Source organism: Macaca mulatta, chromosome 5 (genome assembly GCF_049350105.2).
Source record: "Macaca mulatta isolate MMU2019108-1 chromosome 5, T2T-MMU8v2.0, whole genome shotgun sequence".
NCBI classification, from domain to species: Eukaryota; Metazoa; Chordata; class Mammalia; order Primates; family Cercopithecidae; genus Macaca; species Macaca mulatta.
In genome coordinates, this window is record NC_133410.1 from 3,181,649 (window position 1) to 3,196,009 (window position 14,361).

Below are 14,361 nucleotides of genomic sequence, written 5' to 3' on the forward strand. Positions count from 1 at the left end.
ATGACGTGGGTATTTTTTCACTGAATCTGGACAGTGGTTTTGTCATGTGTTTCCTTTTTCCAGAATTCTCTGGATGAGGGTTAAAGAGAGTGGGGCCTGGGCATGTGGAACACTGTGAGTGGGAATGTAGAGTGGTGGAGCCGTTTTGGAAGGCAGTTTCACAATAAATATGAATGTTTAAAATGCTTGCATCTTTTTGAGCTGGTAATTCTGTTTTTAGGAATCTATCCTATAGAAAAATACACGTGTATAGAGACATTCATGGTGGTGCTGTTTGTGTGGGAAAATTGGCAACTAGGATGTAACTGGGGACAGATAAACTCATACACCGGAAGACTGTGCAGTCACTCAAGAAAATGGGGTAGCTCTGTAAACGTCAGCACATACTTTAAACCCTGGACCCAGGTTGGGCACGGTGGCACATGCCTGTAATCCTAGTACTTTTGTAGGCCGAGGTGGGCAGATCGATTAAGCTCAGGAGTTCGAGACCAGCCTAGGCCACATGGCTGTCCAAAAAATACAAACATTAGCCAGGTACAGCTGGGCACAGTGGCTCACACCTGTAATCCCAGCACTTTGGAAGGCTAAGGCCTTCCGAAGGAGCACTTGAGATCAGCAGTTCAAAATTAACCAGGCGTGGTGGCGGGCACCTGTAATCCCAGCTGCTCAGGAGGCTGAGGCAGGAGAATCGCTTGAACCCGGGAGGCGGAGCTTGCAGTGAGCCAAGATTGTGCCACTGCACTCCAGCCTGGGCCACAGAACAAGACTCCATCTCAAAAAAATTAGCCATGCCGGGCGCGGTGGCTCAAGCCTGTAATCCCAGCACTTTGGGAGGCCGAGACGGGCGGATCATGAGGTCAGGAGATCGAGACCATCCTGGCTAACACGGTGAAACCCCGTCTCTACTAAAAAATACAAAAAAAAAAAAAAAAAAAAAAGGCCGGGCGCGGTGGCTCAAGCCTGTAATCCCAGCACTTTGGGAGGCCGAGACGGGCGGATCACGAGGTCAGGAGATCGAGACCATCCTGGCTAACACGGTGAAACCCCGTCTCTACTAAAAAATACAAAAAAAACTAGTCGGGCGAGGTGGCGGGCGCCTGTAGTCCCAGCTACTTGGGAGGCTGAGGCAGGAGAATGGCGTAAACCCGGGAGGCGGAGCTTGCAGTGAGCTGAGATCCGGCCACTGTACTCCAGCTCGGGTGACAGAGCGAGACTCCGTCTCAAAAAAAAAAAAAAAAAAAAAAAAAAAAAATACAAAAAAAAAAAAAACAAAAAAACAAAAAAACAAAAAACTAGCCGGGCGAGGTGGTGGGCGCCTGTAGTCCCAGCTACTCTGGAGGCTGAGGCAGGAGAATGGCGTAAATCGGGGAGGCGGAGCTTGCAGTGAGCTGAGATCCGGCCACTGCACTCCAGCCTGGGCGACAGAGCAAGACTCTGTCTCCAAAAAAAAAAAAAAATTTAGCCAGGTGTGGTGGCATGCGCCAGTAGTCCCAGTACTTGGAAGGTGGAGGTGGGAGGATTGCATGAGCCCAGGAGGTCCTTTTTTTAAAAGGCTGAATAATATTCTGCTCTACGTATATACTACATGTTATTTATCCATTCATCCACAGACACCTGCGTTGTTTCCACTTTGGGCTATGATGAATTATGCTGCAATGAACATGGGTGTGCAGATACCTCTTTGAGACCCTGCTTTCCATTCTGTGTGTGTGTGTGTTTTGTTTTGTTTTATTCGGAGATGGAGTTTTGCTCTTGTTGCCCAGGCTGGAGTGCAGTGGCACGATCTCAGCTCACTGCAACCTCCGCCTCCCAGGTTCAAGCATTCTCCTGCCTTAGCCTCCTGAGTAGCTGGGATTACAGGTGTCTGCCACCATGCCTGGCTAATACTTCGTACTTTTACTAGAGATGGAGATTCGCCATATTGGCCAGGCTGGTCTCAAACTCCTGACTTCGGGTGATCCATCCACCCACCTTGGCCTCCCCAAGTGCTGGGATTACAGGTGTGAGCCATCGTGTCAGGCCCTCTGTCCTGTGTGTGTTTTGATGTGCATCAGAGAAGATCTGAAGAGGCAGACAATAGCAGAACACTGGAGAGTGGGCCTAGCGTGGAGGGGCAGGTGGCACTTTGACTTACATTGTATACACTTTGTGTTTCATATTTTTACAATAGGCATTAGGTTCTGTTTACTAGTAAGTTATGAAATCACTAATGGTTATGTATTTGGTTTGTACTATATTAAGTTGGCAGCCCCTTTACCAGAAATACCTCCAGATGTTGTGAGAAAATGTAGATTGGGACTGAAGGAGGAGAACCCTTCCAAAAAAGTCTTTGAGGAATGTACTAGGTAAGTGGTTCATGCCGAGCCCTGCATATATTGTCTGTGACTAACCCCGAGACAGACAGCTTACAGGAGGTTTCTCTGCATAAAACAAGTTCTTGGAGTGTAGTTGACCCTTGAGCAACATGGGCATTAGGGACGCTGATACCACCCAACCCCCTGCGCAGTTGAAAATATGTGTATAACTTTTGACTCTCCCCAAAGCTTAACTATTACTAGCCTACTGTTGACCAGAGGCCTTACCGATAACATAAACAGCGATGAACACATATTTTATATGTTATGTGTATTATGTGCTATACTTTTACAATAAAGTATGCTAGAAAAAAGAAAGTGTTATTAAGATAATCATAAGGAAGAGAAAATATAATTCCTATTCACAAAGTAGAAATCGATCATCATAAAGGTCTTCATCCTCGTCATCTTCACATTGAGGAGGCTGAGGAGAAGGAGGAAGAGGAGGGGCTGGTCTTGCTGTCTCAGGGGTGGCAGATGTGGAAGAAAATATGAGGAGAAGGAGGAAGAGGAGGGGCTGGTCCTGCTGTCTCAGGGGTGGCAGGAACGGAAGAAAATACACGCATAAGTGGCTCCTGGCATCTCAACTCGAATTGTCCAAGGGTCAACTGTACTTTACCCATTAAAATGATTACTTTCTCTAGAAAGAGGTGAATGAAGAGTAATAATTCCGTGTACACATGAGGCACACTGAAAGGGTCCCATCATTTAGCGCCAGTATCCTAGTATCCTAGGGGAGTGGCACACCTAAGCCTGTGCAGCCAGAGCATGGTGGGGCTGGGGCTGGAACCCGTGATGCTTTAATGATGCGACTGCCTTGAAAATAACAAACAGGCCAGGCTCGGTGGCTCATGCCTGTAATCCCAGCATGTTGGGAGGCCGAGATGGGCAGATCGCTTGAGGCCAGGAGTTCAAGACCAACCTGGTCAACATAGAGAAGCCCCATCTCTACAAAAAAAATACAAAATTTAGCCGGGCGTGGTGGTGTGTGCCTGTAATCCCAGCTACTCAGGAGGCTGAGGCACGAGAATCACTTGAACCTGGGAAGCAGAGGGAGCGGTGAGCTGAGATCACACCCTGGGCAACACAGTGGGACTCTGTCTCAAAAATAAATAAATAAATAAATAAATAAATAAATAAATGCACTCCAGCCTGGGCAATACAGTGAGACTCTGTCTCAAAAATAAATAAATAAATAAATAAATAAATAAATAAATAAATGCACTCCAGCCTGGGCAACACAGTGAGACTCTGTCTCAAAAATAAATAAATAAATAAATAAATAAATAAATAAAATAAAAAACAAGGCTTTCTCTGTCTATCTGGCTTTCTCTTGAGGTGTGGGTACTCTGCACACTGAGGAGCTGGGTTAGATACTTATTCCTTTAGTGAGAATTCAGTGGCCAATTCTACATCCCACAGATAAATGGCATGCATCCCATCTTTCTCCTAGCCAGGTGTATGGCACTGGACTAGAACCCTTCCCTCTGTCCCTCAGCCCCCTCCTCTGAAAATGGATTAGAGTAAATGGATTAGAGTAAATGTAAATATTTTCTATTTCAAGTCATCTTTTACTTATTCTTGTTGGATATTCACATTAATGGTATTCTAGTGTTTGTGATTTGAACTGTTTTGCAAGAAGATGTTGTCTGTGGCTGGGCACCATGGCTCATGCCTGTAATCCCAGCACTTTGGGAGGCCAAGGCAGAAAGATTGTGTGACCTCAGGAGTTTGGGACCAGCCTAGGCAACATGGTGAAACCCTGTCTCTAATACAAAAATTAGCCAGGCATAGTGGTGCGTGCCTATAGTCCCAGCTATTCAGAAGGCTTGAGGTGGGAGGATCAATTGAGCCTGGGAGGTCAAGGCTGCAGTGACTGTGACCTCACCACTACCCTCCAGCCTGGGTGACAGAGCCAGACCAAAACAAAGAAAAGAGATGTTGGCTCCATGGCTCCATTTGATCGCTTCTCTGGTACAGCAGACAGCACAGGCTTGGTCTGTGCTCTCTGATACTGATCCTGGGACATTGTGGTAAGAATCAGATTTCTTCCTGTCTTCATCTGGGATGTCACAGAAGCCAGGAAGGGCCAATCTTTCATTCCACACTTTTATTCTTCACATCCCTCTTTTGGGCATGTACACACCCTAAACTCTTTCTTGTACATGTGCACTAAGAGACATGTAATAGTAATAACACAACAATAATAAAGCTAGGCTTCGTGGCTCACACCTGTAGTGCCAGTGCTTTGGGAGGCTGAGGAGGGGGGATTGCTTGAGTTCAAGGCCGCAGTGAGCCATGATTGTGCCATTGCACTCTGGCCTGGGCAATAGAGTGAGACCCTGTAACAACAACCACCAACAAAAAATAACAAAACAATAGTAAATGTTTGGAAGTATTAATGCGTTTACCTGCTCACAGTAACCCTATGAAGTAGGCATGATTATTATTTCTGTTTTACAGAAAGAGAAACTGAGGCCATAGAGGTTGGGTAAGTTGGCTCAGGTCCCTCAGCCAGTGAGTGGCTGAAGCAGGACGTGCAGCAGCCCATGGCTTTGACTTCTGTGCTGTCCTCCAGGGGACCTTTCCACTGTGCCTCGCACATGGGAAGCGTGCTGCTTGACAACAGAACAGCTGACGCCCTCACTCCCAAGAAGGGAATGCATCCTTCTATTTCACTGCTCTTTGCATTCATTCTATTTCACTTCTATTTTCACTTACAGCGTTAGAACCTAATGTGGACTTTTATAATTGCAAATTCAAACTATTGAATTGTGTGTAATCATTGCCTTTCCCATATTCAGTGCTTATTAATGCACTAAAACATACTTGTTTTTACTTCTTAATACAGCAAATGTATATAATTTTGTAAAATCTTTTTCTAGAGTTACCCATAACTACTTAAGAGGGGAACCATTTGAAGAATACCAAGAAAGCTCATATTTTTCTCAGTTTTTACAATGGAAATGGCTGGAAAGGTATGTTCTAATTTTAAACTCAATAAAAGCCAGTTGAAGTGGCACATGCCTGTAGCCCCAGCTACTCAGGAGGCTGAGGCTGGAGGATTGCTTAAGCCCAAGACTTGAAGGCTATAGTATGAGATGATCATTCCTGTGAATAACCACTGCACTCCAATCTGGGTAATGTAGCAAGACCCCATCTCTAAAAAAGAAAAAAAGAAAAGAGACCTCAATAAAACAAGTGTTAATTTCTCACGATACATACTGATTGACATAGACTTTTCCATCTGTCAAAATACAATTAGAAATTTTGAGTTGTATATGATATTTTTATACAGAAATTTTCATAGGTATTAGTATTGTACAATTTCTTCTAATTTAGTAGACTCTGTTCTCTCTTTTTAAAACGGCAGGTATCCCTGTTGTTTCAGTGACTAGAAAATAAAACTTAGCTTAGATTTTTGGTGATAGAATAGGATGCAGTGGGTGGCACCTGGCAGTTAAAACCTGCTCAGCCTCTTACTGTTTATGTGGCCTCAGGTAAGTGGCTTAGCCTGTATGAGTGGCAGGTCCTTGTTCTGTAAATTAGAGGTAATTATAGAATCTGCCTCCTTGCACCATTGCTAGGATCACCTGAGAAATGTGTGTACAACGCTTATAGCACAATGTTTGGTGCACAAAATAAGTACTTAAAAAGTGTTAGCTGCAGGCCGGGTGCAGTGGCTCATGCCTGTAATCCTAGCACTTTGAGAGGCTGAGGCGGCTGGATCACCTGAGGTCAGGAGTTCGAGACCAGCCTGGCCAAAATAGTGAAACCCATCTCTACTAGAACTACAAAAATTAGCCAGGCGTGGTGGCGTGCACCTGTACTCCCAGCTACTTGGGAGGCTGAGGCAGGAGAAATCGCTTGAACCCGGGAGGTGGAGCTTGTGGTGAGCTGAGGTGGCTCCACTGCACTCCAGCCTGGGTGACAGAGCGAGACTCTGTCTCAAAAAAAAAAAAAAAAAAAAAAAAGGGTTAGCTGCTACTAGTGTTATTATTAGTACTATTATTATTGATCGATTAAATTTCCAGTTCTTGCTTATACATGCTGTTTTTGAGGCATTGGGTATAAACATATTTGAGGTTCTTTTTTCAAAGCATGGCACAATGTATATATGTCATCTTCCTCACATGCTTTCTGAACAGGTTGAGAGGGGTCTACCCAAGTCTACACCGGCAGTTATGAACATACACATTTCCTAGTGTCAGCTGGTTTCAGACCTGTCTTTAGTTAGTAAGGATAATTGGACTGTTCTGCCTTTTGCTTCAGTGTCTTAAATGTTAATTAAGATTAATTGGCTGGGTGGTGGCTCACACCTATAATCCCAGCACTTTGGGAGGCTGAGGCAGGCGAATCACAAGGTCAGGAGTTTGAGACCAGCCTGGCAAACATGGTGAAACCCCGTCTCTACTAAAAATACAAAAAATTAGCTGGGTGTGGTGGCGGGCGCCTGTAATCCCAGCTACTCGGGAGGATGAGGCAGGAAAATTGCTTCAACCCAGGAGGCGGAGGTTGCAGTGAGCTGAGATCGTGCCACTGCACTCCAGCCCTGGCGACAGAGTGAGACTCCATCTCAAAAAAAAAAAAGATGAATTAATTGCTCTTAGAGCAAGTCAAGAGCTGTCCTGCTAGAGGGAGCCACAGTCCCTGAGCACAGACACCCTTTGTCCTGGGCATCTCCTTTGAGCAGAATGGTTCAATAAATGAGGCGAAGACAAGCGCTGATTAGTCTTTTCTGTTTTAAAAGAACAATGCAATGTGGACCTGAAACTTATTTTTCTCATTGATTAGGCAGCCCGTAACCAAGAACACATTTAGACATTACAGAGTTCTAGGAAAAGGCGGATTTGGAGAGGTGAGTAATGGGAGCCAGTTCCGAGCAGCGCTGCTAGCTGGGTGGGCAGCAAGGTCCTGAGAACACGGCTTCAGGTAACGCATCAACTCTCCCAGTACACTGTTGCCTTAGTGGGCGTTTTGGGAATCATCTTAGCCGACTGTGAGAATCCACATGGAATTTTGAGCAAAAGGTTTTGAAGAATCCCTTCTCTTGGTGACTTCACCTTTTACCTCATAGTTCTGAAGAAGCTGGTTTCCATGCTTGATGCCCCAGCTCAGTCACTTTGCCCAGATGGAAAGATGATTCTGCTCCTGTATTGTGGAATTTCCATGATTCTATTTCCGTAAATTTAAGACTGACCCCAAATTCACATAGTACAGAGTGAATTATTAAATATACTTACGTAACCCTGCTCTGTTTGGACATGTATGTACCTCATACCTACATCAAAAGGTGTTTGGAAATGTGTCAATTTGGGAAAATCCTAAGGAAATGACTCACAGACTCACGAGGGATTTTTTGTTTGTTTGTCTGTCTGTTTGTTTATTTGAGATGGAGTTTTGCTCTTCTTGCCCAGGCTGGAGTGCAATGGCGTGATCTCGGCTCACCACAACCTCCGCCTCCTGGGTTCAGCCGATTCTCCTGCCTCAGCCTCCCGAGTCGCTGGGATTACAGGCATGCGGCACCACACCTGGCTAATTTTTGTATTTTTAGTAGAGGAGGATTTCTCCATGTTGGTCAGGCTGGTCTTGAACTCCCGACCTCAGGTGATCCGCCCTCCTCAGCCTCCCAAAGTGCTGGGATTACAGGCGTGAGCCACCGTGCCCGGCCTGGGGTGTTGTTTAAATATGATGGGTCTCCTAGATGGAGACCACTGTAGTTGGCGGATGGAGAACAGCAGCAGTTCTGGTCTGGGGAATTTAAAAGAATGTTAATTACCTTATTAGTTACCTGGAGTGATCATATGGAGTTCAAGAACTTACAAGCCCCTAAGAGCCAGGCAAGCCATTGCCAAACTAACACTGTATGTTTAACTCAGAAGCAGGTTACACTGCCTGGGTGTGACTCAGATATTATTGCTCCCATATTACATTCAAAGCAAAAGCCACTAGCATTGGCTTGAAGTTAATTAGAAAGCTGACCTAGGAGGCAGCACACTGCAACCGAGATCTGTCATGCACCTGCAGCTTGACATGACAAGAAATTGGCCAACATAGTCATGACTTCAGTAACAGTACTGTCCCTCTGCTACAGTTCCAGAGGCCATGAAGAATATTTTGCCTAATCCAGTCAAATGCTTGCTCTCGTCCCTCCATGACAGATATTTCTGTAAGAAATCCGTCCTCTGTTTGAGTTTGTCCTAGAACAGGAGAGTCATTTTCTCACTTCGAGTCTTGCTAATCTGCCTCTAATGATCTGCAAAAGTAAAGACTCAGATTTTGTGAAAGAGCAGAGGAAACATTTCTGGAACGTAGGTCATGTGTTTACAAAGGAATGAAAGTCTAATTATAGCCACATGTCAGTTTATAAAACATGTCAGTCCTGATAGGATTCAACAGGGACATGTTAGCAAATTTTAGCTATTGTGAAAGACCTGGTGCTGGGTGCGGTGGCTCACACCTGTAATCCTAGCACTTTGGGAGGCCAAGGTGGGCGGATCACTTGAGCCCAGAAGTTCCAGACCAGCCTAGGCAACATGGCAAGACCCCCTCTCTATTTAAATATTTAATATAAATAAATACATAAAAAAGAAGACAAGAAAGACTTAGTATAATTATGATTGTATAGATTACTTCTTAACAGATTTACTTGGGTTCCCAAACGAATGACTGGCTGCACGAATCAAGCATGGCAGTTTTCAGCAGACTTGCTCTGGAGGTGGTGTGCTCTCCGTCAAGGCCCAGAGGCAGTGAGCAGTCAGCCCACCCCTACTCTGAATGCCTGTCGGAAGGAGCCCTGCTCGCCCTAATGCGGGGACAGCCTCGGTGCCCTTTAATCCAGATTCTCATCGTGCATTTGCTTTTTCCAAATGCTAGCACTTCCTCTAGTGGTCTTGAGAGAGCAAACGTAGTTGGTTTTATTTTGTCAACAGTAATTCTTTTGCTTATGCTTGAAGTCCTCCGAAATTAATTTGTAGGGTCCTGAGCGAGCACAATGGTAAGGGAATTGAGTAGACATCTCTGCTGTCGTGGTGTTAGGCCGCAGACTGTAGTGGAAGGAGCACGTACTCAGACGTGGACAGACCTGAGGCCAGGGTCCTGTCGTATCACTTCCAGCAGTGTGATCATGGGCCCGCCATGGCGATCTCATCTCTAGCAGGGAAATGATCGGCCCTGCCCGCCAGGCTGCTGTAAGCCAGTGAGTGTTCACCCCCAGCTGTTAGCACAATGCCTGACACTCTTGTCTGCTTTCCATTCCCTGTCTCTGATTTGCCAATTCCACTTAGAATAATTTTTAAAAAATTAACGATAAAGAGAGATGAAGGGATTTTTATGCCAAGTCTTAATAGTAAGAAAATGATTAAATACATTTTGCCATAGTCACATTTTAGGAAAACATTTCATGATAGGAAAATAGTCACACAATAAGATTTTTTAAAAGGAGGTTAAGAAATATTACCTATTTTACAATATGAGACCAGTTTTGCCATCAAAGGCTGGGGTGGTGGGGAACAGGGTATGTATTCTTGCATACCCATGTAAGAAGGTGGGCCTAGAATCAAATAGAACAAAATATTAACAGTGATTATCTTGGAATTGCAGGTGAGTTTTTAATCACTGTCCTTCTTACTTCCAATATTTTCCACAATTAACTTTGTATTTCTTTTACCACCAAAATTGTTTTATTGGTAGATAAAATTATATCATGTCTTACGTTTGCTTTTAAAGCAGTCCCCTGTGGGGTGTGCAATGGATGGGAGTTGGAAGAAACAGTAGCCTAATGTTGATGACACAGAGGCAGGGGGACCAGAACCTGAGGCTCATGATACTATTTTTTCCATTTTTGTATGTTGGAAATTTTTCATGACATAAAGTTAAAATAATACATAAATACTACTTTAAGAAGTAATAGAATAAAGATATGAAAATTGTGAATTATATGAAATATATTTCCTTATACTCTTGACTTTTTAAATTAAAAATTCAAGAATCTTTTTAGGCCAGGCACAGTGGTTCACACCTGTTAATCCCAGCACTTTGGGAGGCCAAAGTGGGCGGATCACCTGAGGTCAGGAGTTCAAGACCAGCCTGGCCAACATGGCGTCTCTACTAAAAATACAAGAAAAATTAGCCAGGCATGGTGGCGGGCACCTGTAATCCCAGCTACTCCGGAGGCCGAGGCAGGAGAATCCTGAGATGGAGTCTCACTCTGTCACCCAGGCTGGAGTGCAATGGCACGATCTCGGCTCATTGCATCCTCTGCCTCCCAGGTTCTAGTGATTCTTCTGCCTCAGCCTCCAGAGTAGCTGGGATTACAGGCACCCGCCACCATGGCTGGTGAATTTTTTTTTTTCCATATTTTTAGTAGAGACGGGGTTTCACCATGTTGGCCAGGCTGGTTTCAAACTCCTGACCTCAGGTGATCTGCCTGCCTTGGCTTCCCAAAGTGCCGGGATTATAGGCGTGAACCACCATGCCCAGCTGAAAAAAGAATCTTTTTAGTTTTACTTTTTAAAACTTTTGCACTTTTACAAAAAGTAAAATAGACATATGGGAACATTTAAAAATTAAACAGATGTACCGTGATCACCTATGCCAACTAGTGCCGTTTGTACACTGTCTTAGAGTTGATAGAACGCAGCGCGTCACTGAGAGGAGGAGCCGACTCACACTGACAACGCCCACCTTTGAGACGGTCTCCTCATGTGCTGCTGCTGGTCTCTGCCAGTGAGGGCCTCATCAAGCAAAGGGTTTCCTTTGTGTGGCCTAAGAAACGTCAGGTGGACATAAACCTCCTTTACTTTGCTGTTTAAACTAGGTTTGTGCCTGTCAAGTGCGAGCCACAGGAAAAATGTATGCCTGTAAAAAGCTACAAAAAAAAAGAATAAAGAAGAGGAAAGGTGAAGCTATGGCTCTAAATGAAAAAAGAATTCTGGAGAAAGTGCAAAGTAGATTCGTAGTAAGTGTCTCCTCTTAGTCTTCACTGTGCCTTGTGTGATTCGTAGCACTTATGTCAGCCGACATGCCGCTCAGCTCACTCTCATTGAAGCTGTGGAAGTCATTTCTTGTTTTCTGAGTTTATGTGGGGTTTTGCTCCTTTTAGTAACAGTTTTGTTTTTAGTAACAGCTCCTTCTTTCTTATTCAAACCTTAGAAAACATGAAAGTAGTGATACTGCTTCTAACTTCTGGTTTGTTATAAATCTGTAGTCTCCCACCTCCCATTCTGTCCCTCTTGACACCTGCCAGCTTGCAGAGCTTGTCCAGGTCCGTTAGTTACCTTGTGTTTCTTGGTGAATTTCCCTTATCACAGCCAGCCAGAGCTTATCTCTGTTTGCTGTCAGTCTCCAGTCAAGTTTCTCTGGCCCCCGGGACACTGACTTGGCTGTGCTTGAGGAGACCTTCTCTGTCTCCTTTTTTTTTTTTTGACACAAGGTCTCGCTCTGTGGTCCAGGCTGGAGTGCAATGGCACAATCTTGGGTCACTGCAGCCTTGACCTCCCAGGCCCAAGTGATCCTCCTACCTCAGCCTCCCAAGCAGCTGGGAGCACAGGCACACTCCACCATGCCCAGCTAGGTTTTAATTTTTTAATTTTTATTCTTATTTTTAGAGATGAGATCTCTGGCCAGGCATGGTGGCTCACACCTGTAATCCCACTACTTAGGGAGGCCGAGGAGGGTGGATCACCTGAGGTCAGGAGTTTGAGACCAGCCTGACCAACGTGGTAAAATCCCGTCTCTACTAAAAATACGAAAAGAATTAGCTGGGCCTGGTGGCGCGTGCTTGTAGTCCCAGCTACTCGGGATGCTGAGGCAGGAGAATCGCTTGAACCTGGGAGGCGGAGCTTGCAGTGAGCTGAGATTGCACCACTGCACTCCAGCCTGGGCAACAGAGCAAGACTCTGTCTCAAAAAAAAAAAAAAAGAGAGAGGGAGAGATGAGATCTCCTTATGTTGCTCAGGCTGGTCTTGAACTCCTGGACTCAAGTGATCCACCTGCCTCAGCTTCCCAAAGTGTTGGGATTACAGGCGTGAGCCACCACCTCTGGCTGAGAATACTATCTCTAGCCCCTCTTCTCATGTGGGCCTCCTCCCTCTGGCCTCAATCTGTTTTCTGTCTTTTCCTTTTTCTGGGAAGTTTACTGCTAGGCCCTCAACTAGTATATCCCAATTGTATGAAGCCCAGATCCCACCTTCCCACCTTTCTGGGGAGGACAGAACATTGGGTGGACTGGTATGAGTTCAGGGAAGCAGTTCCAGGCTTTACAGTGTGCATGGTATAGTGTGGTTCTCATCTCCAAACCCAGTTTCTGTCTACCTAGTTATGTATGTCCTGTAGCAGCTACTGAAGTATGAAGACTGGTTGAAGGGAGAGTGTGAATGAGAATTTATAAAATGATTTGTCATGTTAGAGCTATTTCCTCCAAGCCATTTATTTCTTAGCCCTGAGGTCAGCTGCTTTGTGCAGGGGGACAGATGTTCCCAAACAGTGTACCTTCACAGCCAGCACCTGAATTTAATAGCACAGTGTGTATATGATATGTCACTCTCACCTGCAATTACATGAAAATCTTTAATACAGTGGGCTTCTCTGGGAGTTGCTTTAAACATATTTTTTGGCTGGGCTTGGTGGCTCATGCCTGTCATTTCAGCACTTTGGGAGGCCAAAGTAGGAGGATCACTTGAACCCAGGAGTTTGAAACCAGCCTGGGCAACATAGGGAGACCCCCATCTCTACAATTTTTTTTTTTTTTTTTTTTTTTTTGAGACAGAGTCTCGCACTGTCTCCTGGGCTGGAGTGCAGTGGCGCGATCTTGGCTCACTGCAACATCCAGTTCCCGGATTCAAGTGATTCTCCTGCCTCAGTCTCCCAAGTAGCTGGGATTATAGGCGCCCACCACTACACCCAGCTAATTTTTTGTATTATTAGTAGAGACTGGGTTTCACTTTGTTAGCCAGGTTGGTCTCAAACTCCTGACCTTGTGATCCGCCCGCCTTGGCCTCCCAAAATGCTGGGGATTACAGGCGTGAGCCACCGAGCCTGGCCTCTACAAAAAAATTTTTTTCCAAAAAGGCCAGGCACTGTGGCTCATGCCCTGTAATCCCAGCCCTTTGGGAGGCCGAGGCCTGCAGATCACCTGACGTCAGGAGTTTGAGACCAGCCTGGCCAACATGGTGAAACCCTGTCTGTAATAAAATACAAAAATTAGCTGGGTGTGGTGGTGGGTGCCTGTAATCCCAGCTACTCGGGAGGCTGAGACAGGAGAATTGCTTGAACTCAGAAGGCAGAGGTTGCAGTGAGCCCAGATCGCGCCATTGTACTCCAGCCTGGGTGACAGAGTGAGACTCCATCTCCAAAAAAAAAAAAAAAAAAAAATTAGCCAGGCATGGTGGTGTGTGACTGTAGTCCCAGCTACTCAGAAGGCTGTGGTGGGAGGATCGCTTGAACCCAGGCGGTCCGGGCTGCAGTGAGCCATTATTGCCCACTGCACTCCATCCTGGTGACAGAGTGAGATCCCATCTCAAAAACAAAACAAAGCAAAAAAAAAAAAAAAAAAAATCCCTGTGTAACTACCTTGGAACATAGAAATCCACAGTCCAGCTTTATGAAAAGAACAGATGCAGTTGTTACAGTTTCTTTTGCTTAAATGCTTTGATTTCTGTATTGTCGGCCTCTCCCAAGGAACCTAGAGGCATTTTTCTGCTTCTGTATTGGTGTTTTCTCCCTGCTTACAGCGGCACGTTCATCCCTGCTGCGCCCTGACCCATGGCAGTAAAGCCTCTCCCTGGAGCCCCCTGCCCCTGCCTGCACCCTCGCCCCCCACAGTCTGTTCTCCACGGAGCAGTGCAAGGCAGTCTGTGGAAAAGTTAAATCAGTCATCTACTTTCCAGATTAAAAACTCCAGTGGCCACCTGTCACTCTGAGAATAAAATGAGACTCAACTCTGGCCTTTCAGGCACTGAGGGACCTAGCTCCTGCCACCTCTGCCACATGAGGCCGGGCGCCTGAC

General features: G+C 45.4%; 1 protein-coding gene and 2 long non-coding RNA genes across 25 annotated transcripts in view; 1 reads left to right on the forward strand and 2 right to left on the reverse strand.

Annotated features, from left to right (window-relative positions):
• LOC144341100 (uncharacterized) overlaps positions 1 to 13,911 on the reverse strand; it is a 42,767-nt gene extending 28,856 nt beyond the window's left edge. Inside the window, exons 1-2 of the long non-coding RNA XR_013417700.1 lie at positions 13,581 to 13,911; positions 13,089 to 13,211 (exon numbers count right to left, since the gene is read on the reverse strand). This is a non-coding gene — a long non-coding RNA (uncharacterized LOC144341100). The remainder of the gene's footprint in view (positions 1 to 13,088; positions 13,212 to 13,580) is intronic.
• GRK4 (G protein-coupled receptor kinase 4) overlaps positions 1 to 14,361 on the forward strand; it is a 77,135-nt gene that overhangs the window by 39,660 nt on the left and 23,114 nt on the right. For 17 of the 23 annotated variants that reach the window (XM_078003048.1, XM_028848255.2, XM_078003053.1 and 14 more), the window contains 4 exons: positions 2,242 to 2,345; positions 5,240 to 5,332; positions 7,149 to 7,212; positions 11,173 to 11,313. In XM_078003048.1, the coding sequence (XP_077859174.1) occupies positions 2,242 to 2,345; positions 5,240 to 5,332; positions 7,149 to 7,212; positions 11,173 to 11,313 (402 nt within the window). Of the gene's footprint in view, positions 1 to 2,241; positions 2,346 to 4,817; positions 4,846 to 5,239; positions 5,333 to 7,148; positions 7,213 to 11,172; positions 11,314 to 14,361 lie in introns of all 23 variants that reach the window. The other 6 variants (XM_078003063.1, XM_078003062.1, XM_078003066.1 and 3 more) reach the window with 5 other exon arrangements.
• On the reverse strand, positions 10,769 to 13,004 carry LOC144341104 (uncharacterized). Its single transcript, XR_013417704.1, has 2 exons — positions 12,347 to 13,004; positions 10,769 to 12,147 (listed from the first exon to the last, which is right to left on the reverse strand). It is a non-coding gene; the product is annotated as an uncharacterized LOC144341104 (long non-coding RNA).